Source organism: Perna viridis, chromosome 4, assembly GCF_037379345.1.
Source record: "Perna viridis isolate PV_CMFRI_1.1 ecotype Kerala chromosome 4, ASM3737934v1, whole genome shotgun sequence".
NCBI classification, from domain to species: Eukaryota; Metazoa; Mollusca; class Bivalvia; order Mytilida; family Mytilidae; genus Perna; species Perna viridis.
In genome coordinates, this window is record NC_142448.1 from 50,954,788 (window position 1) to 50,980,772 (window position 25,985).

The 25,985-nt window shown below is 32.5% G+C and overlaps 1 protein-coding gene across 1 annotated transcript; it reads right to left on the reverse strand.

Moving 5' to 3' along the window:
• Positions 1-1,142: 1,142 nt before the first annotated feature.
• LOC148620447 (U4/U6 small nuclear ribonucleoprotein Prp31-like) lies at positions 1,143-24,547 on the reverse strand. Its single transcript, XM_088581342.1, has 14 exons — positions 24,452-24,547; positions 16,779-16,969; positions 15,419-15,476; positions 13,770-13,853; positions 12,926-13,023; positions 9,629-9,738; positions 8,249-8,300; positions 7,904-8,021; positions 7,478-7,635; positions 6,160-6,377; positions 4,848-4,920; positions 4,338-4,469; positions 3,369-3,470; positions 1,143-2,481 (listed from the first exon to the last, which is right to left on the reverse strand). The coding sequence occupies exons 2-14, from the start codon at positions 16,953-16,955 to the stop codon at positions 2,380-2,382; spliced, it is 1,482 nt and encodes a 493-aa protein (XP_088437468.1). The 5' UTR covers positions 16,956-16,969; positions 24,452-24,547; the 3' UTR covers positions 1,143-2,379.
• Positions 24,548-25,985: the final 1,438 nt, after the last annotated feature.

Here is a 25,985-nt window from a genome sequence, read left to right on the forward strand (position 1 = left end):
GCTTTCCTTTAAAACAGAATGAAATCAGTTTAAGTGATTCTGATACTTAGATGAGATTGATGTGAAATGGTGAATACAACCGTTCCAATGATTTGTAAGAGTTGTGTCCCTTACCCTAGGCCTACCTCCTGAAGATGTTCACTTGAAATGTGCTTTCAGTCAATTATTACAAAACAAAGTTTTCATTCAATGTTACATATACATTTTGTTTTGAATGGAAGAAACAATGGTAACTCCACAAATAAATGGATGCACTACCCATAGTACCATGATTTTTTTCCAGGGAAAAATGTGCACTGGTCTTTTAACCTGTAGGGTCAATTCTTTAGGTAAAATTTGCCAATTGCAGTATCAGATCCAGGTGGGGGATGCAGGGGGTTCATACCCCACTTTAAAATGGAAAATTTGTCATTTTCATGCATAAAATTGACAAAAAAAAGGCAAATAATGTCCTAGCACCCCCTTTTTTCTGAGGAACCTTGGCTGGCATCCCTCCTTTTCAAAGTGTCTGGATCTGATTGATACATATATGAGTAAGCCAGAAAACCAAAATTTGAGTGGTTATCAAAAGGATATATTCCAAGGATAAAGACTAGACAAGGAAAATAGACACACACAACAAAGAACATGAAATTCATCAACCAAAATAACACATTAAAAAAACAAAATTAAATTAGTAACCATGACTCTGCTCGAAACTGGGAGCATGAACCAGGTGTACTGGTAGGGAAAACAACCTTTGTTTTTCTATAAACAAATGCCACGTTTCTCATAAAATGGTGTGCCCATCATCTCTTAACAAAAAGGAGTAGATTCTACACTGTAAAATACAGTACTTTGACTAAAGATGATAAGAGTAGTGGTTTTACAAACACTAATAGGATAATGATTAACCAAATCACAGGTGTTCTAGACAGGAGTAATTATATTTTGGTGCTTATTTCAATAACCAATTGATTATCCTATTAATAATATGGATTTTTCCATGAATTAATGCTAATTTCAAAAGAATTTTATAACTTTGCAGACTGATATTCATGATGGTGAATTTTATTTCACATGTGAATTAGCAAAATGTATTACACAGGGCACATTCAATAAATCACTGCAATCTATAAAATAAAAAGAAATAAAAATGACCATAGTTTATCAATGTTTATTCTCATTTGTAACAGACAGTAAGACAATTCAGCCTATTTCTGAAAACCTTATCCCTATACAATAATATATCAGTCAGATGATTGGTGTTAAAATATAAAGAGGAAACAGATGTATTATCACACAAGAAATGCCTGTACAAACATTTAGACATTAAAGTGCCTACAGCTCTGGACAGCTTAATTGGAAAGCAATAAAAAAATGAATCAGCAACCATGGAAGTTTATAGTCCCTTTTTGCATAGTTAAACCAAACAAATGATTATTTTCGCAGTGATTTAATTTTCGCTATATTCGTGGTCAAAGGTGGAATGTGAAAATAAAGTCACGGGAAATATTTATGAAGATAAATTAGAGTTATTCTTCTTTGTCATATTCTTACCACAAAAATTACATTACATAAAAAGATCTCTTCCAGATTTTAAAGAAAAACATGAAAAAAACACTTATACGGTATTATAGACATTTAGTCTTGTTGAGGTGTGTGATTTACTTGTCAAAGCATAAATCTATTGGACTGGTAGTTAATCGGCCATGTCCTGAAACAGGACATCTGGACCAATTGGAAAATTCCTGGTTCAAATGAGAGTTTCCTAGTTTTTACTCTGTGAACTTAAGAGTATCAGTATATAAGGAATTAAATAAAGATGACATGTGGGACAATTCTTTTCTTAGTGACCAACTTTAATGGTTTCAACAGTTCAACCAAATTTGGTTTCATGTAAAATGTTTAATTTCTGATCAAATTCAAGTTATTGTGATGAAATCTATGAACAACAGTTGATACTTAGTGGGGTTGTCAAATATTTGTAAAATCAGAGAACTTCATTGGAAGATTTCAGTTACAAAAAGAAACTTTGCATTTCAATGGAAAATTGAACTGGTTGGTTTGACCAATTCATGAAAATAAGTACAACATGCACAAAACTCCTTCCGCAGTAAAATTGTAATCTATTTTCAATACAGTAGCTCACATAAAACAGAGTACAAAAAAAATCAGATATGAAGACAATAAATACAGTTGCAAAAACATTTGCTATTACAAGGCAGCTGCAAATATCTTCTCCAACTCCAAACAACCATGCTGTGTCAATGACAAATTAACAGCAAAAATACCTGCTTTCTAGTTTATCTATTACTGAATTCTATGTCACTGAACTATAGGTAGGGAAAAAAATATTTATTTGAGTGATGAATCCATACAATAATTGCTACATGAACATCAAGTCTGAAGTTTAAGAAATCCAGCTGTACTTGAAAAGTATTTATTGTTAGCTTCTTGAACTTTCTTCTCTGCTGCTTGTGGATTTACAATCTCCAAACCCTGAATAATAAAATAAATAATTAACATAAGTTTATTTAATTAGTTTCCCTCTGTAATTATTTAACTTAGTATTATCTCCTGATTTAAAATAAGATTGAAATAATTTCTCAATTCACCTAGATATATTGTATATAATTGAGGCAAAAAGACAAAATTGTGCAACCACTATGGTCTACTAATTTAAAAACAAGAAAAACTGTGAGCAATGCTCACTAACTTGATACCACCAGGGGTTGAAAATTTTCTTGGGAAGACCAAAGTCCTGGACGTTTTCATTTTTTGTACACTAAGCCCAAACAATGTTTGGCATGTCCCAATCTTAAGATATATAAATGCAATTTTGTTATCTAATATTCTTATTTCAAATATGATGTCTTCATATCGTCAAACAGTATATGTCGGTACAACCCCACCTTTAGCACCTGCACACTGTCTCTTTTCTTTCGCTGTCGCTTCAAGACAATACACTCATTTATAAAAGTTTACATGATGATTTAGTGGCTGAGAGGTTATCTAATTGAAATCAATTATATAAATACACACATTTAACACATATGATGAAATTAATATACAAATTTAATCCAATTTCCATACTGGGAGGTTAAACAGGACAGCTGTTATTTTGGCTACGCTTAGGGAATTTTTTGTCACAAAAATTACCTTATTTGTCATATTAGAAAAGAAATAATTCCTTCTGGGGTAGATTTGTACTCATTTTAACATGGGTTTGGCATATGTATTCCCATTTAACACCTCGCTGTCCCTCGGTGTTAAATAATCGAATATAAATACCGTACCCATGTTAAAATGAGTGCAAATCTACCCCCTCCATGAATTACTTCCCTTTACCTGTAGTGGTGTGAATGCTACACTAGAAATCCCCTTACCTGTAGTGGAGTGAATGCTACACTAGATGCTGTTCCTGCTATCTGTTTTTTAACTGTTGTGTTTCCTCCCCAAACCTGGTTATTTTGTTTCTGTACCCTCATCTGGAAAATCAAAAAATACTTATAATATCACCAATTACACAGCCAAAAGTGCCCCACATAATAATCATTTGTTGCTTGAAATATGTGATTATCATATGTAAATATTGGTTTGCTAACATATGATCATCGTAAGTAAACTGAAACATGTTAATCATTTCAGTTCATATGATAATCATATGTTAAAATTCAAATGATTCTTCTGTGTGTCACTTTTTGAAATGTAGCTTGATCAACTCAGCTAATTCCACACAAGTAAAAAAGGTTACTACATCTAAGTACTGAAACAGTTATTGGGATCTGAAAGATTATCAATTGAAAATGCTCTATTCAAGACAGAAACTTATAGTAAGGTTACAGAAAGACCAGGAAAACTTTAAGTACTTCTCTGTCTAAGAATAACGCAAAGTGTGTATAAGGTATGGCACATGATGAAAAAAAAACATTGAGATTGCATTATCCGAGTATTTATAACTTGTAACCTCTAGAAATAACCATCAAAGTGTTTTGTTAAATTTGTCCTTTCAAGATATTAATAGGTGAAATTTAGTTGAAATGGCAGGGAGTTGTCATTTACTTTATCCCTATACAAACTGTCAAAAAAATCTTTATCACAGATGCTTCAGAATAAATTTAAATAGCTTTTCAGTTGTGTTCTAGATATATTGTATATAATTGAGGCAAAAAGAAAAAATTGTGCAACCAATACATTTTAAATATTTAAATTGACAGTGATTGTTGACTTGCAAGTCAAGACAGAACAATACCCCAATATATTGTGCTTATTTTCTTGAATTTGTCCACCATGGACTCATAGATATTGCACAATCTTCCAGAGCTCTACTGTATCTCCACAGAACATGATCTAACCTGTAATGTTTTGGAGATTCTTGCTTTGGTCTTTGAGTCTACCACAGGACCTCGTATTCTGCCAGACTTTGCCTTAGATCCTAGAGTACCCATTGAGAATCCTAAGTCATCCTGGTAGGCATCCTCTTCTATCTATAAAAATAACAAGAAGTTTCTTTTACTGAAATTGTATGCATCCCCTTTTTCTTTAGTGGTGTCACTATCAATCAAATATATAAGAACTTTAGACCTGTAGGGTGGCATTTGAAACCCCAAAAATAAGATTCAAGGAATGAATCTTGATTAACTTGGATCAACAAAATTTGGCAGCATATCATGTTCTTGGACTTAGGTTCCCATCAAACAGGCCAACTTCATTTTTTCAGTTGGTAAAATAGAAAGCTTGAAGTTCATAAAACAAATTTTTAGGTTCAGAAAGCAGATATTGACTGAAGGAAAATATGTTTTCACAGAGCTTTCCACTGAATTTTCAAAATAACATGTATTTATTTTATTAATAAATAGTAAAACCTCTCCAAAATTCATCCTATTAGCTGCCTTAGCCATCTCTGAAAGTCCTAGTCTTTCTTTTACTTTCCTTGCTCTGAAAAAAAAAACACACACACAGAATATTATGTAGGTATATTGGTTAGAGAAACAGCATCTACACATCAAGTTGTTGATTATCATTTCCTATTATTTTTCTCCCTTGAAAAATAATTGACATTCATTAAAATCTATCCTTCAGGTTGATTGGTCCTCTTTAGCCTAACTAGGTGATTTTGTATAACATGGTTTGGTGCCATAAAAAAACATGTATCATGAATGTTGATTGATCCTCTTCAGCCTAACTAGGTGATTTTGTATAACCTGGTTTGGTGCCATAATACACATGTATCATGAATGTTGATTGGTCCTCTTCAGCCTAACTAGGTGATTTTGTATAACCTGGTTTGGTGCTATATAATACACATGTATCATGAATGCTGATTAGTTTTCAGTCATCAATTTAAATAATCCAATACTAAGTCATGTTTTAATTTTAGAATCTTTCCATGATCTTGATCGGAATCATTTAGAAGTCAAGTCATGGGTAATGTATCTAACTTTTAAAAGGTTTTACAAAATAACCCAATTTGCAGCAAGTATATACCAAACCTTTCCTTTATCAAATTTCAAATGTCATTGCATATTCAGAACAGCTGTAGTTTTGAAGTCAAAACGGAAAATTCACAGTGAGCCCCAAGATACAAAATAAGATGTTTAGGTAAGATGTTAATAGCTAGATTTATTCATTTTATCAGTAATGTCACAATTAATTTGATGTAATCTTATTATTGAAAATTGCCAATATTTTTCAATATCATGGCTTTATATATGCAGTACAAAATATCAGGCAGTAAAAGCTATGGAAAAAAATGAAGTTGTCTTTTTTAAGGATTGTTTTTAATTTTTGACTAAGTCATGCAAAATGGCCCACTTTGGGGCAGTTTATGTTTTATGAACCATGAAGCAATTTATAAACAAGCACAAACTGTTCCAAAGTTACTTATGCCAGCATTACTTGCTTAAAAATTACAAACAATCCTTTAGAATTTAATTTCTAAATGATTCCAGTTAAAATTAAGACTTTTTAAATCTTTCATCTAAGCCTTTCTTAGTTTGGAATTATTTGAACCACATACCAAATCAGTCTATATACAAAATATCACATCTAGCCCAAAAGAGAACCAACCAATCAAAAAACTTGTAACAAAAACTAACTAAATTATAATCATATAATACAAACACATTGATTTTTTTTTGCAGTCGTATAGAGAAGTATCCAGCTTATAGTAACTACCTTCTACCACCTCTCTTTTTCTTTGGCACTTCAATAGGTGCTGGCAATGCTTTAACTTGTTTAACAGGAGGAGGCTCCTGCAATTTATCCAACTTCTGCTCGATTTCAGCTCTCAGTTGATCACCAATTTTTCCATCTACACTTTCATGGAAACTGTCAACACGAGCTGCTAAGGTACACTTAGAGGCCATCAGTCTTGCTGCTTTCTTTCGCAGATCCTGATTATAAATCAAAGCACAATATGATTTGAGGGAAAGAGCTATTTGTACTCAAGTAACATTTGACTATGTTGATAATGCACCGTAATGTTGATATACTGTTGATGTCACATGACCACAATGAATATGTGAGACCAAGCGTGTCAATGTTACAAGTTCCAACAATCACTTCCTAACTTCCTACGTAATATCATATGTCGTTTTCGCCAGTACAATTTTGAGCCATTCCTGTTTTAGGACAATTACATAATATATAGGGCATTGCTGACACTCTGTCCCTATAATATTATTAAGCATATGATATGATAAGCATTCAAAGCACATCATTTTTATCATAATATATGCAGCATTACAGACAAACATCACTTGGAATATTTGTTGGTGGACTGGCTATTATATAATATATCAGTCAACCAGTAATTATTCCAGATGATGTTTGTCTGTAATTTCACATATATATATATTTATTTTCAAAAAATTCTAAAAAAGCTATTCACATTTTATTAAGTTTTCACCTATTAGGATTTTTGCCATACAGGTACATTCAAAGGATTCTGTCAACTAGTACCTGTGCCAAAACTGAGTATTTCAGTTATTGTTTTAAGTCCAAGAATCAAAATTTAGCAATATAATTCAAGAACAAGGACAAAAATATGTGTGGAAAACTGTTTTGCCAAATTGACACTGGATGGAAAAAACCTTAAGTCCCCTTTTACATGTAAAATGAATTGATATGGCTGATGAAGAAGATAAATACCCTATCAATCAAGTTTGTTACATAAATTGTAGCTAAATTATAATGAAAACAAATAAAAATAAACATGCTCAAACTGTACAAGTAAGTCATGCATTTAGACAAAAAAATCCCTTTCAAGAAGTACATAGTTGTGTATCCCTTAAACCATAAATCATTTCACAGCTTCATAAGACTCAAATACATGTATCACAAAAACTCCATACTACATTTATTAACATGTATTAAGTTCACAACAAGTGAAGTTAGTTAAATAATTTGGGACTAGAGTCAATATTACTGAATTAAAGTTGAAAAAAATGTTCAAAAATGTTTTTACAATAGAGTCTTACATGACAAAACTTACTGGTGGAGTTTTCTGTACTGTGTCACTGAAGTAGATAAATCCAGTATGTGGCATTATGGCTGCTGTTGAGAAACCAGACAGTGTCCTTTTCTGAGATCCAAGAATTAATACATTACAAGCTGGCATCTTTGATAAGTGGGTTAAACCACCAGCAATACCTGCAATAAAATATCCAATACTAACACTCTGAGTTAACTTACGAAGTCATATCCAATTAGTAACATGTTGGATTATCTCCCTTTCAAAGCATCTTATAATCCTGTACATCTATTTTATCAATTCCAAATAAACCAGTTTGGGGAGAGCTGCACTTAAAAGGTACATAAACAGTTAGAAAAAAGCAAATAACAAAATTTTTACCTGAATTCAAGGCATAAAAAAGGTAATTAAAACAATGTTTTACCTGATGATATGCATATAACTTACCCATCAATTTAGCAGCAATGGAAGCTCCAACAATGATAGAAAGGTTTGGTGCAATGAAAGACATTCTGGACTCAACATATTCAAAGATCTTTGACTTAAATTCACTCAATTCCACAGCCTGAAATAAAAAGAGCCAATTTTGTTTCAATTAAAGTAGCATAGGGTTAATATTCAAGTCTTGATGCATTAATTAAGGTCTTAGTTGTTGGTTAGAAGGTCAAATTAACTATATTTGATGTTCAACTAGTTCTGTCAAATCTTGAAAGGGGAGACACGGTACAAGTCATGATGAAATATACCAAATATCTAAACAATTGAGGATAAAAAATAACTATACTAAATTACCATTTTACAGGCCTCCATGACTACAGCTAATTCTTCATCTGTTAGTCTTGATCTGAAAAATAGGGCATTTATGGAACATTAAGTGATACTCTGCAATATTATAGAGAATAAAAGAACAGCGTTCCAATGTCCCCTGCATAAAAACTTACATTTCAACCGAAAAATTGCCTTCTTTATCAGAGTCAAAAATTACATTTTGGATTTTTCTGAAAGTTAAAATCAACTTCTATTCAATGGCACTAAACAACTGCAAAGTTTCCAAAAAATTCATGATCTGTTCTCTGTTATCACCTGGAAACTGTAGGGGACAGACAGACAGACATGCAACTTTTCAGAGGGTTTCACAAAATACCTCGCCACTGAATGTGACAGGGTATAAAAAATAATAATAATGATTGAATCAAAATAATATATACAACACAGGGATACCTAAACTTAGTAAATTTCTAAGTTTAGAACCCTAATACACTAAGGAAGTTCTATCCATTGCAAAAAAGATTGCTATGCATAGTCATATATACTCAGCCAAATTTGTGTATAAAAGTGGGTATTCCATGAAGAATTGGATATACTATTTTATGGTGTGTTTGTTTGTTGGTCCAGTTCATTTTTTATCTTACATAAAGGAGGAATTAAGGCTTAGAAAACTACCTTAACCATACCCCAGATATGATGTGCCTGTCTACAGTCAGATGTTGGTCATTATTGTGTCTTTATGATGCTATATTGCTATTTAGTTTGCATTCAAGAATGGTCATCATTCTTTTACTGTGCATTTTATAACTTTTGATGTCTGGGCCTTCCAGGGCTTACTTAAAGGTGTGTTTACACTTGTTGAAGAACATTTGATGATCTCTGAAAGAATTTACTATTTTGGATTTAGGTTATATGCTGGTGCATTTGTTACATTTTACAATATCTATTCTTTTTCCCTGTTCAATAGATATACCCAGTTTGTACCTAACCTTGTGTAGTAGAAGTAAAGTTTGTACCTACCCCTGTGTAGTAGGTGTAAAGTTTGTACCTACCCCTGTGTAGTAGATGTCATGTTTGTACCTACCCCTGGGTAGTAGATGTCAAGTTTGTACCTACCCCTGTGTAGTAGAAGCCAAGTTTGTACCTACCCCTGTGTAGTAGGTGTAAAGTTTGTACCTACCCCTGTGTAGTAGATGTCACGTTTGTACCTACTCCTGGGTAGTAGATGTCAAGTTTGTACCTACCCCTGTGTAGTAGGTGTAAAGTTTGTACCAACCCCTGTGTAGTAGATGTCACGTTTGTACCTACCCCTGGGTAGTAGATGTCAAGTTTGTACCTACCCCTGTGTAGTAGGTGTAAAGTTTGTACCTACCCCTGTGTAGTAGATGTCACGTTTGTACCTACCCCTGGGTAGTAGATGCTGTCACAGATACAACCATTATAGTAGCTGGAGTCAAAATTTCTTGTAAAACTTCATTATTTTTAGAATTCTCAAGAATGTTGTTACCAAGTTCCTGAAATTATGATAAATCCTTGATTACATATCGATAATTAATTTGAACTTGTTTTTTCTCATTTAAGAAACAAGTGTATTCTTTTTTAAGCAATATGAGATTGTCTTATCTAACCAATCATTTTACAAATTTTCGAACTGATATATCTTTGTTAAAAGCATGGCGACCTATATTTTTTAGAAGTTTATTTCAATGCCTTTATACTTGAGACCATTCCAATAAAATTTCACAAAATTCCTAACGTCAGAACTGGTTACTGTGATTTGTCTTCAATCACCATTGGTACATTTACACTGAAATAAAAGGGGAGGTTTAGCACTGTAAAACCAAGATTTAATCCATCATTTCATTTGAAGTGCCTATACCAAGTCAGGACCATTGCAGTACCAGCTGCTCTGGTGCTGTAATATCTATTTTGCCAGACTTATTTTTGACTTGGATGGAATTAGTGTTCTGTAATTTTGTTGTTACCTTTGTTTAGAGTACTTATCACAAAAATTCATTTCCATTTAAAGTGTAAAAAAGAATCAAACCAGAGATAGAATTAGTAGCCTGCCCATCAGGCTATTTTTTGGCAGGGCTGGCTAATTATAGCAAAAAATTATACAGCCATATAGTAAATATATTGAAAAGTTGTGTTCAGGACTGGCTAGAATTTTAGTGAGTTTCCTACCCTGATCAAACACCACAATAAAATGCAAGACTATGAAATCTTAGACATCCGGAGTTTTAAATGTTCTTTCACTTGGAAGATCCTTCTGACTCGATCAGTATTAGAATCTAAATAACTTTGTAAATTAATTCTAAAGACTCTGAATGGATGATTTTCTCTATAGAATTGTCTTGACTTCTGGGGTTTCATTCATTCTTGTGGGTATCAACTTTTCTGGATAGAGGAAAAAAGACACAGCAACTTGAATACTTTGATGTTTGTGGGTCATTATACAATGTAAAAAATAATTCTGCATATTTGACAAAATTAGTCTTTGCCATATAAATTTTTGACAAGCCTGAGCTTAAAAATTTTAATGAACTTTTTAGCTCACCTGGCCGTAGGCCATGTGAGTTATTGCCATCAATTGGCGTCCGTTGTTGTCATTGTAAACAATTTCTTCAGACATCTTCTCCTCTGCAGCTACTGAATGGATTTTTATGAAAGTTAAGAAGATTGTCCCTTAGAAAATCTTGCACAAAATAACTGTTTAGATTATTGATCTGTTAAAAAACATGGCTGTTGTTACTAAAAATAGAACATTGGGGTCCATTAGTAGATTTTTCCATAAATATCTATATACATATGTTTAGAAGACAATTATATTTTTTGACGTCAATTTTCATGTTTTTAGATAACGTTTTTTTTAATTAGTTTTATTTCTTTTCACTTTTAATTTTCATTGATAATTTTACATAGAAATCGAATTGTAACCTTGATCTAGTTAAGATAAGATAGTCGTTGTTTGTCTGGTCATCCAGTACATGGAACTAATTAATTATTTTGATAGCGGTCAGCTGTTTAACATATTTAATGATCTGTATCAGACAGACAATGAGAAAGTAAAAGTTCAAATTGGTAATTTGGGAAGTTTTCCGTTACATTTAGGTTAATTGGGTTTATTTGTTCAGATTCGGCACATAATTATGGTCAGTTAGAAATCAGAGTTCGATCGGTAAACATTGTATTCAAATATGTGAATGTATATATTATGTAAATAAACGTAGGATTAGAAAGATCGTTTTTAATCGAAATCATGGTCGTAGACAAAAGTTATAGTGCTCGTTGTCTAGCTTCTCAATTACATAATTGAACAAACAATTGGTAAAATCGCTTCCACTGCGCAATCACTCTGCTCCAACATATGTCTCCAAAATGGTTAAGTTTAACCAAATTCTGACATGGGGTAAAAGTATTCAACATGATGAGATCTATCTGTGGTCAAATTTTGGTGAAAATCTGTTGACCCATATTGGAGTTATTTCCCCTTTGGATGTTTTTTGCTGTTTTTTGATGTTATTACTTTCAAAAATCTAAGAAACTGCTGTACAGAATTCAATGAAAGTTGGTATTGTTGTTTAATAGTGTATCCTTAACAAAATGATCATTTGGATTTTAGATCTGTTAAAAAACATGGCCTTCGTTACTAAAAAGAGAACATTGACCTCAGACAGCATATTTTTGCATATATCTTCAAAACGGTAAGGTTTAACCAAATTTTGACATGAATAAAAGTATTCAGCATGATGAGATCTATCTGTGGTCAACTTTTGGGGAAAATCTGTTGACCCATTTGGCGTTATTGCCCTTTTAGGATGTTTTTTGCTGTTTTTGATGTTATTACTTTAAGAAATCTTCTCCTTAGAAATTACTATACAAAATTCAATGAAAATTGGCATTTTTGTTTTATAGGGTATCCTTAACAAAATAATCACATGGATTTTTGATCGGTTAAAAAACATGGCCACTGTTTTAAAAAATAGAACAATGGGGTCAGACAGCAGATTTTTGCATATATCTCCATATCCGTTAGGTTTAGCCAATATCTTTCAATTGCTAAAATGATCCTTATTATAAGGCTTACAAAAGTCTCAAATGAATCAAATGGAGTCAAAATTGTTGGACACTCCTTGTCAGAGTTATTGTACTTAAAAGGCAAAAATTTAACCAGGTGAGTAATTCAGGCTCAAGGGAGCCTCTTGTTAATATAAAGTGTTGTGAATTTTGATTCCAAATGCCGTTACAAGGTTTCCCACATTTTGAGAATCTATGATGTTTTTGAGAGTTGTCGTTAGTAACAGATTTTGAATGTGAGGTCTAGGAGTATGGAGCATAATATTGAGCTGTACTGAAGTTGTTTGTGGAATATAGAGCTACAGTGATTCAAAGCATCGGTCTGTGCTGGTAACTATTCAGACTTTGTATGTACCAAAGACCCTAGCCTTGAAACATTCACTATACTTTACTTTCATAGTTTTCTAAAGAATTTCTTTTATATACATGTTTATGAAGAGAGCATACCGCTCGGACTTTCGTTTTTTCATAACATATAGTAATAGCTGGCATGTTATTCAAAGAGTAATATTACACAGAATTTATTTTGGCATTTTTAGACGGAGTGCTAAATTATGCCAAAATAAGCACCCTGCGAAAATTACCTGCTATACGATAATTGAACATCTTCCATGTACTTACTTTAACTGTTTTAACATATTCCATAGGCATAGGCACAAGTGATTCTAATTCTGGGAATCTCTTTGAGTAATGGTCTCTCACAAACTTATGGATAACACCTGAAAAATGAAAACACAATATCATTTTACTGTCCAAGTGTCCTGTTCATTTTTGTTTTACAAAATAATTAACAAGCCATTAACAAGCAAGAAGATGACAAACACCTTGAATTGTATCAAGTACCATTCTCTGTAAGAATCAGACGATGGGTGGCACATCATTCTCCGTAAGAATCAGACCATGGGTGGCACATCATTCTCTGTAAGAATCAGACCATGGGTGGCACATCATTCTCTGTAAGAATCAGACCATAGGTGGCACATCATTTTTCTCAATTTGGTCTTTTAAGCCCAAAATACACGTACATTCAATACATATAGAAAATAACTGAAAAAATAATCAAATTTATATTGAAGCATCTGTGACTTAGATATTTTCACTGCTTATACAGGAAAAACTACGGGAATATTTACCCACTATTTTTTCATAGTGCATTTTAACTAAATACATGTATAACCTATGAATATCTATAAAAGGCAAATTGTACAAACACTTTGATCAATATTTCTGCAGGCTACAAAATTCCATTTCACATAGTCAAAAATATGGCATTACCACAGGAAGTTGACAATAAGTAACCGTCAAAATTGCTTACAACATACAGATGTCCCATCTCCATAAAGCCATGTACCCAGTGCCAAATATGAAATCAATCCATCTTTTGGGAGTCAAGATGGGCAAGGTGATTCCAATACAACACCAAAGTTGATCAGGGGTATAATATTAACTAAAACATATTACATACTTATTTCATTATCTATTTCTACTGTTAAATTGTTAGCCTCGACAATCAGCTGGTACTCTGGGTCTGCTTCAACTGGTCCTGCCACTGTTAAGAGAAACACATAAAGTTTCGTCATATTTATTTAGTTTTTTAAAATTCTCTATAAAATTAAGCACATCTATTTTCTAATGAACCCAATCTGCTAACAGTGCACTGACTTGACATAGGATCAATATACATTTTTACACTACAGCTTAGGTGTATTTTGCTTTTCCACATGCTCTTGGTGGGCATAAGTATGTGTGGGAGAAAGGCTTGCCCACATGTAGAAGCTTGAATGCAAAGCAGTGCCAACATTTGTACTGGTTTGACCCAAAGTATATGTCAAGTCAGACTCAGTGCAGGATATACTGCAACAAATAATTATTCAAAAAATATTTCACTGGTAAGCAAGAAAAAAAATGATTTTAAATGGAAAAAAAAACATTTGGCAAATTTAAAACCTTGACTGGGATGGCTCAAATAAAACAGTTGCAATGTGCAAATGCACACTATATTTTAATTGTGACTGCAATAAAAATGAGACCTGAATACAAGTGGGTTTCAAGGATACATTTTAAATCGGTCACATGACAAATAGCTATGAAGTCATTGTCATGATTGGTCGTGATTACCTTCAAGGTAGATCATACATTGTACCTATTACACTGAGAATTATTTTCAGTCATCTTACATTTTAAAAGACTTTTTAACATAAAAAAAAATGTATGGTGAATTTACAAAAAAAAATAATTGTATAAAGCTTCTTTTACGGGGAGATACTTGGCAAGAAAAGTCAAGGGAATTTTTGTTTTTTATTATTACAAATACAAAAGTCCAGTGACTTTCAATTTTCTTTTTTTTAAATATGAAAGAATGTCAGTTAAGTTTTCCTTATATAAATTTATAAGAAATTCTATCAACCATTTTTTTTATAGCTTGTGAAATAGCAAAATTCCCCACAAAAACCATATAAAATTGACTTTGTCAAGGCCCAGTTACCTCAAAATCAAGTTTGGTTACCTATGTTTTTTACATTAAAATTCTTAAGTATGTTCATTTAAGGAATATTAGAAATGATCTATCTTAAATATATTCCACTAACTGAGTACCCATATCCAACATGAAGATGCATGTAAATATTGGACAGCAACCAAAGTTACTTAGTCTTACAAACTATGCACCATACAAACCACATTTGAAATCAATTCTCTCAGTGGAAGCTGAGATCTTCGTCTATCGTTTCATAAAGTAAAGATTTGGGAAGTCCAATGTAACAGGAAATTGATATCAGCCTACAGCTAAAATTGCTTTCAATCTATATAAAGCATGCACACCAAATCTAAGACCAACCCATCCAATAGGAGATAATTGTGGCAAAGAGGAAAAAAGAAACGTCTGTTTAATGTTACCATATATACCCCTTTTTACAGCCAACACTTTATTGGTGTGCTGCTAAATCATCATTTTATAGTTAGAACATGTACACTATTTATATTAAATAGTTTTTTTAAAAATAAAATGACTTCAACTACCAACCTTAATTTTTCATCCAATGTTACCTCAAAAATTTTTTTTTCTTGGCCTCATGAGATGTAGTTTTTTCACTATTTTTAACCTGTGACAATTACCTTTGTTACGCCTTGGCTGATGAGCATAAACCTGAATTTGTTGCATAATGTCTTTCAACTGTAAATACAAACATATATGTTAAAATGATTATGGATCAGTTTTCTTTTCACTGTTATACCATATACGCTGTGTATTACAGGCCAATAATACTGAACAATGTACTATCAAGAACCCATCTTGGTTAAAATACAACGAAGGGTTCAACTTTAACAGTCGTATGGTAGTCCTGTGCCTACCAGTAACCTAATTTGAGAGAGGACTACCTTGAAATTATAACTGGTAGTCTTTGGGCTAATTAAATTTATTCTTAAAATTTTATTAGTCCTAAGGACAAGACCACAAAATTTATTTTGAGGACTACCTAATTAATCTATTAAGTAGCTGTCTTTGTTAGAATCATGCAAAATCTGAAAAATGTGATACACCCCAAAAAAGGCTACATATTTTTATTTTTGTAATTAAGTTGTTTTATGGGTCTATATTATGAAATGTGTAATTATTCAAGATATTCAAGATTGAAAATCCAATAGATTCTATTGTATTTGAGTGTCATTTACAGAGTTATCTCCCTTAATTTCGAATTCTACAGTGCATTCTATACAATATTTATCTCCTATGAGCACGGGTTATATGAAAAACCAAATGTTAATTTCTGTTTACTAAAACATTTTAAACAAAATATCAAAAATAAAAATATGTCGGCTTTCCAACCATGTATCACATTTTGCATGATTCTTAGCTGGAGTGCAACTTAAATAGTTCTGTGGGCTATATAGTGTAAAAAGTTAGTTTGAAACCTGCCATGCATAAAATAGAATGTACAGCCAGTGTTGTGAAAGTTTTCTGAGCTGTGTTTTGTCAATTAAAATGAAGGGAAGCAATGATTCATCTAGTTTGTAATTGTATTGTGTGCACTATAAAATGTTCATATTTTCAAATTTTCAATGAGCCAAAAAAGTAAACATGAAAATTTCTCACCACATGAAGCATTGTCCTTTCAGATATGATGGAATTTTATTCTTACAACTGAGATTATACATTAGAGGATTTTCACATTCATTCTGTTCCAGAAAAGTTCTTCAATTATATCATGGTCAACTGGGGTAACAGGAGTACATGTAAGAAAGGGAACCAAGGGAACTGAAACTTGATTTGATTACCATAAAGAAATTTTAAATGATACGTATATTATATAAGAATTCAGATTTTTTATGTTCAGAGACATATTTCCACATAACTATTATTGTTTTTGCAGGGTTCAAATCCGATATCCTTTCTTTGCACAGTACAAAACTGTAAACCAGTTTCAACCAGATTTGATGGAAAAGGCAAATGTGAAAGTCTATTACATATACATACTTTATGACTATCTCTAAGCTTGGCTACAGTTCTGACGGAATCTTTTGATGAGTAATCTACCTCTGCTTCTACTTCAGCAACATCTGCTACTTCAGACATATCAATATCTGCTTCCTCCTCGACCACTTCCCCACCTGCCTCCTCATAATCAGCCAATAACTCATCAGCAAGAGACATTTTGTTACTTTATTCTACAGCATACAAAAAGTATAGAAACGTACATAAATTTGTTTATTAAGTGTCAGTCTCTGTAATAATCAGGCAGTGGGTGAAACATGGTACAGTATAAAAAAAACACTATTTTGAAAGTGAAATTCTTTAAAATGCACTATAAATAAATATTTCAAGGGAAGATAATTGTCAAAATCTTCATTTTTTTCTAACAGTCTATTGACAAATTCCTGAGTAAATCCTGTGATGTGAAGATCAAATGATAGTCTTTTCAAATAGAGATAGAATCCATGAATGAAATTACATTGTACACTGTCAGATTGGTGGGTTTTTCAAATGCATGTTTTTGATTTTTTCCATTTTGCCTGATTCTCACAAAAACTTACATTTAAAGCAAACATAACAAATGTACAATGTATAGAGGTTTAACCAGTTTTCTATGCAACCTATTTCCGGTGAAATCACAATTTTGGAAAATTTTTTTGTATCGAAGAACAGGGGCCTGGATCATATGTCATCAAAGTAAATGCAAGTGGTGTTTTAACTAACATATTCAAATCAGCTCAACATTCCATATGTGGTAAATTATTCTTTTTTATAAGTTCACCACTAAGATTTACTGTGCACCCTAAAGCTCCATTCAAAACAAGATTCATACACAGTGTACTTTAAGGAGGTAGACCTAAAGTAAGGGACACAACTCTTAAAAATCATTGGAACATTTGTATTTATTATTTTACATCAATCATATGTAAGCATCTAATTCATTTGGATTCATTTTATTCTGCTTCAAATGAAAGCTTAAGACGCTATGGTGAAATTGAATATAATACAAACATATCACTGATTTCATGAGTTATGTCCCTTACCCTAGGTCTACCACCTTAATATTCCTCACTAAACTCAAATGATAATGAAATGCACTCATGACAAAGAACTAAACTTTGCACCTGAACCAGGTTAAACAAAACAATAATGATGACCTTCGACCCTTGTCATTCATCCATTCCTTGAGTAGGTCAGCATTTACACTCAAAATAATTTTCTCAACATTTAATAGAATATCCTGGCTACATGTACTGTATCATACATGTACAGTACATGTATAGAAACAAATATTGTCCATCAATTGTTGTTCAGAATTTTTATCTGAGGCTTAATATTTTGATTACTTGATTACTGCCTTCAACATGTAATAATAAGTGCACTTTGCAGAAATAAAAGTCCTCCAAAGCATACTCGTTAACCCTTGTAATACATATTAAGGAAGGCTCCCTCAAAAATAATGAAAAATTAAGAATCCCCCATGTAAAAATATAAGATTTGTGGGAGGTTATGATTTTTTGTTCAAACAACAATAAATTGTTAGTGAAATACCTTAGTTTTTATAAAGGATTTAGTTTTTACAATATTTTCTCTTTCTTTTGATTAGACACTATGGCAAGAATCTAATTTGAAATGATAAAAGAATATGTCCCACTTACATTGTAAACATTGAAAATATTTGATACAATATAACTTTCCTTAAATTTATGATTTCTGTTAATTGCATACTTTTTCTGACAAATAGGCTATGTGATTAACAGGAATCCACTTAATCCCTTTTGGGTATCAGTGTCCAGAGCTGCTTTCTGATTTGGCTGCCCACTGACAAAGGAGCAAATCAGAAAACAGCTCTGGACACTGAAACCAAAAGGGATCACAATTGGGTGTACTATATTTTCTGTGAAAAAATTGAATTTTCACAAAACAAATTCAATTTAACATTAATTTCCGAATCTCCTGAACTTGGCAACTGCAATACTGGTATACCAGTATTGTGCACAATACTGGTATAAATAATATTCCAGTATTGTACGGGTGCTAGTTAAAATGGCACTTATTTTCTATACAAGAAGCTCCCAGGAGCTTGAATTGCTCACCTGGTTAAAGTTTGTCTTTCAAGGGAAATAAATCTAACAAGGAGATGTCCAATAATTTTGACTCAAGAAGACTTTGGTAGGACTTATCATAAGGATCATTTCAGCAAATGAAAGTTTCTTTCTATCTATTATAGGTTTCAAGATATTGGCTGAAAAATAAAAAAAATAAAAAAATTTCATCTTTCAAGGGCATTAACTCTTACAAGGAGTTGCCTGACAACTTTGATCCCTGAAGACTTTTGAATGCCTTGTAATAAGGATCATTTCAGCAATTGAAAGAGTTTGGCTAAACCTAACAGTTTTGAGATATATGTAAAAAACTACTGTCTAACCCCTATCTTCTATTTTTAGTAATGGCGGCCATGTTTTTTGATGGATCAAAAATCCTCACACCAGTTCTATGCAGGATATCACAAGTTTGGTTTCAATTGGTCAAGTAGTGTCGGAGGAGAAGATTTTAAAAAGAAATAACATTAAAAATAGCAAAATTCATTGAAAAAGGGCAATAACTCCAACATGGCTTAACCGATTAAAACCAAAACTTGATCAGAGATAGATCTCATCATGCTGAACACTTATACCTCCATGTCAAAATTTAGCTAAACCTAATGGTTTTGGAGATATATTAAAAATTCTAATGTCTGACTCCTATGTTCTATTTTAAGTAACGGCAGCCATGTTTTTCGACGAATCAAAAATCCCCAATTAGTTCTATGCAGGATACTCCAAGGAACATTTATACCAAGTTTGGTTCTAATGAGTCCAGTAGTTTCAAAGGAGAAGAGTTTTGTACAATTGTTAACGACGACAGACAACGATAGATGCCAAGTGATGGCAATAGCTCACATTGCCTTTGGCCAGGTGAGCTAAAAATGGCACTTGGTTTTTATTGTGGTTTTTTAATAATTATAAATGCCATATAGACCCAACCAATGACAGAATAAACGTTTTTTTCATTAAACATACCAATGTGGATTCACACACGAACACACACACATATATAGTCATAACTATTACCAATAAAATATTTTTATTATAATTTTATTTATTGCCCTGTGCAGGTTCGGGTGTCAAAAGAATAGGCCTGCAGCAGCGCTAAGCTTGTCGTAAAAGGCGACTAAATAGTGCTCAGAAACCTAGCCGGGGGCTAGGCACTCTGCCCACAGAGATACTGGGTTGTGTGCCCCAGGTGGTGGAATGGAGTACCCCTGGTGTGTTACATGCTGGGGTTGTCAGGCTATCATTTTCGGAAAACCTGACCGCAAACCATAGTGGTGCACCGTGTTGGGAAAAATGCCACGTTCCTCGCACGTTAAAGAACCCTGCTTTGGTATTCGATAGGAGTAGGAACCTTTGCGCTCCGCCACAGGAGGCTAAATTGCTCGACCCTACCCATCTCCTTTTTTCTAGTGGCAATCATAATTTGTCAACCATATTACCCTTGTGTCCCATCTCTTTTTTCATATCATCATTTCATGTTCATTTTATCATCCATCTCATGTTCATCGCCTGAATAAAGCTGAAATATTGCTGCTTGGGCGTTAAACCCCAACAATCATATTTTATCTATTATTTATTTTTAAGATGTAATTTCATTAAGAAAAGCAAATATTATTAAAGTTTTGATTGCAAATTCATCAAGTAAATTAGTTTGGGAATTGGATTATGGTTTATGGCTTTGTTTATTTAATAGATGATACAGGTATTATTATAATTATTTAATTAGATTATTTACCTACTTTAATTACCATCTTGATATGTCCTGGTATCCACATTACTTTTGTAAAATTTACAAGTTTTATTAGATTATTTACAAAGTAATAAATGTGACTTTAACTTATGTATTTTAATCTAGTTTCTATTTGTGATAAATTTCACACCTCATTTTTTTTTTTTTTTTGAATTTCATTCAGTTTCACAAAGTATTTTCATTGCATTATACATTGTATATTTTCCCAATTTTTTCTAAATAATTCAATGACAATAATAAAATTTGTGAACAAAATATTGTAAATGAAAGGACAAAATGAAATTTATTCAGGTGAAATTATAGGTTACAGACCACCAATTCAACCAATGAGCATTCGGAACGTACGCAAAAATAGTCCTACGCAAAAATTACCCCTGTTCCTCATAGTGCTGTGAAAAAAGTTCTCATCTTATTTAAAAAATTTAAACAGTTTCTGAAAGGAAAAACATTTCTGTACATTTTATGGGTGCATTTTGCTTCTTGTGATGTGAAGCCTAATCTCCATAATGATTTTTAAATATACCCCTATCTTGTGAAAACACTGGGATTTCCCATGCTATTTATAGACCCTTCACTTCCGGTGACCAGTACTGCACTGCAAGTCTGCTAACCCCACATGCCATTCTGAGGATTGTGAGCTGACATATGTAGAATCATGCTGATATATAGTCCTCTGCAGGTTAAAGTTAAGGTAAAGTCCAGAGAAGCCATTGAATATTGTGAAATTAGCATAGAAGCCTATGGAAAGTGGAATTAGTGGTTTTTAGCCTTAAGCTGAAGCCATGGCAAAATGAAAAGTTTCTTGAAATAGCTTTAAACTACTTGAAGATCTTGTTAACTTTGCCATGAGAGGAATACACTACAAAAATCCTTCAAAATATGCATTTTTTTAAGTTATAGGTCCAAATTATGGAAAATTGGTCTTTTTGGCTGATTTTTATGTCCTATCTTGTAAAAAGTGTAGAAAATTTAGTAAAAATATCAAATATTAAACTTTGAGGGCTATATTTACCTAAATATGGTGGTAATAAGCACTTGAAATCAAGTTTTGTGTAGATTTGAGCAAAAATTAGGTTAGAAATGAGGAAAAACTCACTTTCATTACTGCGGTTAAGGCCATATCAGCATTCCCCTATGGCAACATGGAAAATCCATTATTGAGTACTTTTTTTTGCTTTAGGTGCCCTTTACTGGTCATGTTTTAATGTGAAAACACTGTATTTACAAATTTAAAGCCAAATATATCACCTTTTGTGAAAATTTAAAGATTTAGGATTTTTTACATGTGATCAAGAAAAAGGGGGAGGCATGTCAGAAATAAATTTTTAAAAATAGACCAATTTCTCAGAAAATGATTACTTTTAAAACTATTTCTTCATTAATATTGTTAAAAAACAAGTTGTGATTGATATTTTTTATTTGAAAAGTCAGAAAAAGTTCTTTGCAAATATTTAATGCATTTAAGTATGGTAGAATATTGTCACTTTTTTGCTCGCACAACTTGGTTACCCTATATTTAAAAATCAAATATTTAAAAAAGTGCTTGTCACATCTCACTGAAACTTTGCAAATGCATTCAGTATGTGTGTAGGAAGATACCTGTATAGTTATTTATTTTTTCTAAGACAAAAAGTGACTCTTTAGGTTACAGACCACCAATTCAACCAATGAGCATTCGGAACGTACGCAAAAATAGTCCTACGCAAAAATTACCCCTGTTCCTCATAGTGCTGTGAAAAAAGTTCTCATCTTATTTAAAAAATTTAAACAGTTTCTGAAAGGAAAAACATTTCTGTACATTTTATGGGTGCATTTTGCTTCTTGTGATGTGAAGCCTAATCTCCATAATGATTTTTAAATATACCCCTATCTTGTGAAAACACTGGGATTTCCCATGCTATTTATAGACCCTTCACTTCCGGTGACCAGTACTGCACTGCAAGTCTGCTAACCCCACATGCCATTCTGAGGATTGTGAGCTGACATATGTAGAATCATGCTGATATATAGTCCTCTGCAGGTTAAAGTTAAGGTAAAGTCCAGAGAAGCCATTGAATATTGTGAAATTAGCATAGAAGCCTATGGAAAGTGGAATTAGTGGTTTTTAGCCTATAAACATTTTTTGTCACAATTAATGCATGATATGTCCTGCAAAAAGACTTTAATGTTATATCTATCCAAAGTATAAAAAAACTCCAAAAAATACCATGAAGAATACTAAATATATCAGAGGATTTATTTTTATATTATTAAATGATTAAAACATACATTTATGATGCCATTTTAACTATATACAGGTGCCATTTTGACCAAATGCATTTTAACTAGGTGCTATTTTGACCAAGTGCCATTAGGACTAGAATTCTATTGTATCAGTATTGTGATTTTTTCCAAAAAAAAATATTTGATATATAATACTGCTATAATAATATAAAATAATATATAATACCGGCAAAAATGAAATATTATGAATAAAAATGTTAACACTTCCATTAGAGATTTTAAGATATAAAAATATTTCTCGAGAAGAACATCTACCATGCATGTCAAATATGCAAAGAAATTGCATTTCTTTTTAAATTGTAATGATAGCTTTTATATGGGTATTTCTGCAAAATAAAGTTATTATTTTGTTATTGTTAAAATTTTGATGCAACGATTAAATGATCATTGCAATAAACAGTCATTTATTTTACTTTCTGTTTTAATCATTTATAATTAACTATATGTATTTTAGTTCATTTAATTACAAAGTTCTTTTATAATAATCTTATATAATCATGATATTTAAGTTGTCAGTAATGTAATTAAACATATTTGATGTCTTTGATCTTCAATATTTTTTCTTCAAAAGTTCTTCATGATGTCTTTGATGTTATGTTCAAAGAAAAGTGTGACAGAAAAATACAAGCCATGATGAGTAACTTGACCATAAATGGCCATCGAATCTGCCATGTCCATCATTCATGGCAAGCTTTTACACAGATCTTCTACACAAAAATCATCTTTTGCAAAGAACCTACTGCAGTTAACCAACGGTGGAAAAAAAGATGCAGCTACCCTTCTTTAAGCAACTGGTAAAAATATGCAACAAACTCAGGAATATCTACAAAAAGCACTGACAAATTCACAGTTTGTGTTTACATATCAATTAAAGACACAATTACAATACCAATAGGTACAATACTGGTATACCAGTATTGTACAAAATTTTGAAAAAAAAATCCCAGTACTGGAATATTCTTATACCAGTATTGTGAACAATACTGGTATACCAGTATTGCGATTGCCAAGTACAGAAGATGGTGTCAATAACTGTTAACAGGAGTAATGGGAGAGCATGATTTGACTCACAAAATTATACTCCGCCACCGAGGATCGAACCCTAGACTGCTCGGTGATAAGCCAGCAACAAACCGACTTGGTTAAGAATTAATCCTTTAGCCAAGTCAATTAACTGGCTATTTAAATCTCACTACCTACTACCACGCAGGTAGGCCATCCTGCCACACAGGTATGCCAATAGTTCTCTGTGCATTTCCTATGACAAAGTACATTATACCATAGCAGCTTGCTGATATGTATTTTTAGTAACATATATGCTCGCTGGGAAATGGGAAACTCGGGAAATGTTGCCTAGCGAACATATATGTCACTTAAAATACATTTCACCAAGCCGCTGTGAGTGTGATTGTACGTCGGTGGATGTCAGTTTGAGGCATGTGGTCTCATTCACATAGTGGTATTATGTTAAACCCGGACTGCAAAACTAATAACCACTTTTCACAACTGTCTTTTTTTAAATATCAACAGGAAAATATGAAAATTACCCCTAAAACTGATTGAACTCGTACAAAAACAATTTTTACATGGAGGCTGCCATTTTCGTTACAAAACGTTTTCCTGACTAAAAAGTCTTAGTTTTTAGTCAATCTCGGTGTGCTTATTCCGAATTTCCGGAATTACGATGTTTTTATCAATTTAGATCGAAGATCAGAATTGATATAGCAGTCGCCAGAGCATTTAGGTTTGTAAAGCCTGATAGCATCTGCAGTTATCGTACACTACCGCAGGTAAATAGTCTCATTGGCATACCCCACAAAAGTTCAAATACAGGTAGTCAGGTCCACTTTATAGGTACTTCCAATATACAAAATTTAATTCTATGTTATTTACGCCAATAAACAAACCCAATAAACAACTTTATCTGCGAACTAAATATAATGAGTACTTTGGTTTGTATAAACTACGATTCAATTAAAAATAGTTGACCTCTACCCTCTTAATTATCAGTACCTGTTTATTTCTATGCATTTACCAGAATAAACCAGTCGTTCATTGTCGATATATTCAAGTTGCATATTTATTTTCAGAAGCATAAATACATATTATGCTCAGCTAGAAATGAAAACCCTGCGAGATTATAAATAGTTATCATTCATATATTGAAATATAAAGAGGAATGCTGAGCTGAGTACCAATTGGAAAGCTGTCTTCAGGTATTTCATGCAGGCCCTGGCGGACAAAATGGGCAGTGGTTACGATGAAGAAACTTGTATAAAGAAAGGGGTTTCAGGCTATTATTTGCCACTTACCTTTTGTACATTTTTTTACAAAAAGGTAGCATAACCCCCGAAACCATCATGGCGTATTTTTATTACGATTACCGCCTCGTGACATCATAAGCCCTTAATTGACAAGTAAAAATAAAACTTTGCATAGCAATGTCATAGAAATTTCGATTGTGCATTTCTTGGGAATTGTGTTTTTTTATTTTTGGTCTGGTGTTATTGGTTTTTGCAATAATCATTCTACCTGGCTATTTTAGCCACGTGTGTGTTAATTATAATAGAGCTGTAGGTGCTCCAGGACCTTAAAAGTGCATGGCAAATATTTCCTGCGCCAGACACGATTGGTGAAAATATATTGTAGGACCTTATCGTTAATTTTAATGTATGTGTCTCTGGAACTAGATGCCCAGCGCTTTTACATGACACATAGGCGTCTATAGAATAACTTGTAGCACTTGAGCTATAAAGCTTATCAACTGAGAAACGTAGCTAGTTTACAGGACATGTATTTAAGGATATGATTTATTTCAATGATTGTGGCTTAATTTTGAATGATTTAACAGACAGTTTCGACCTGGAGGTCGATAAACTGAATTTTTGTCACTTTCCCTCCCTGATTAACTTTTCATAAAAAAGACACAACCTAATATATGAATTGAAAAAGGTCATTTATTGTAACATGACGAAAACCAAGTATCAAAAGGACATCAACAAACAGAACTATATATACAACCATTTACAATAAGTCTAGAATAACCTGAATTGTAAAAATACCGAAAGTACATACCTAACC

Coding starts and splice junctions, on each gene's coding strand:
- LOC148620447 (XM_088581342.1), bottom strand. CDS start 16,955: ATGTCTCTTGCTGATGAGTTATTGGCTGATTATGAGGAGGCAGGTGGG. Junction 13,854..15,418: donor TCAGCCAAGGCGTAACAAAG/GTAATTGTCACA, acceptor TTCTCTTAACAG/TGGCAGGACCAGTTGAAGCA. Junction 7,636..7,903: donor CATTGCTGCTAAATTGATGG/GTAAGTTATATG, acceptor ATTTTATTGCAG/GTATTGCTGGTGGTTTAACC.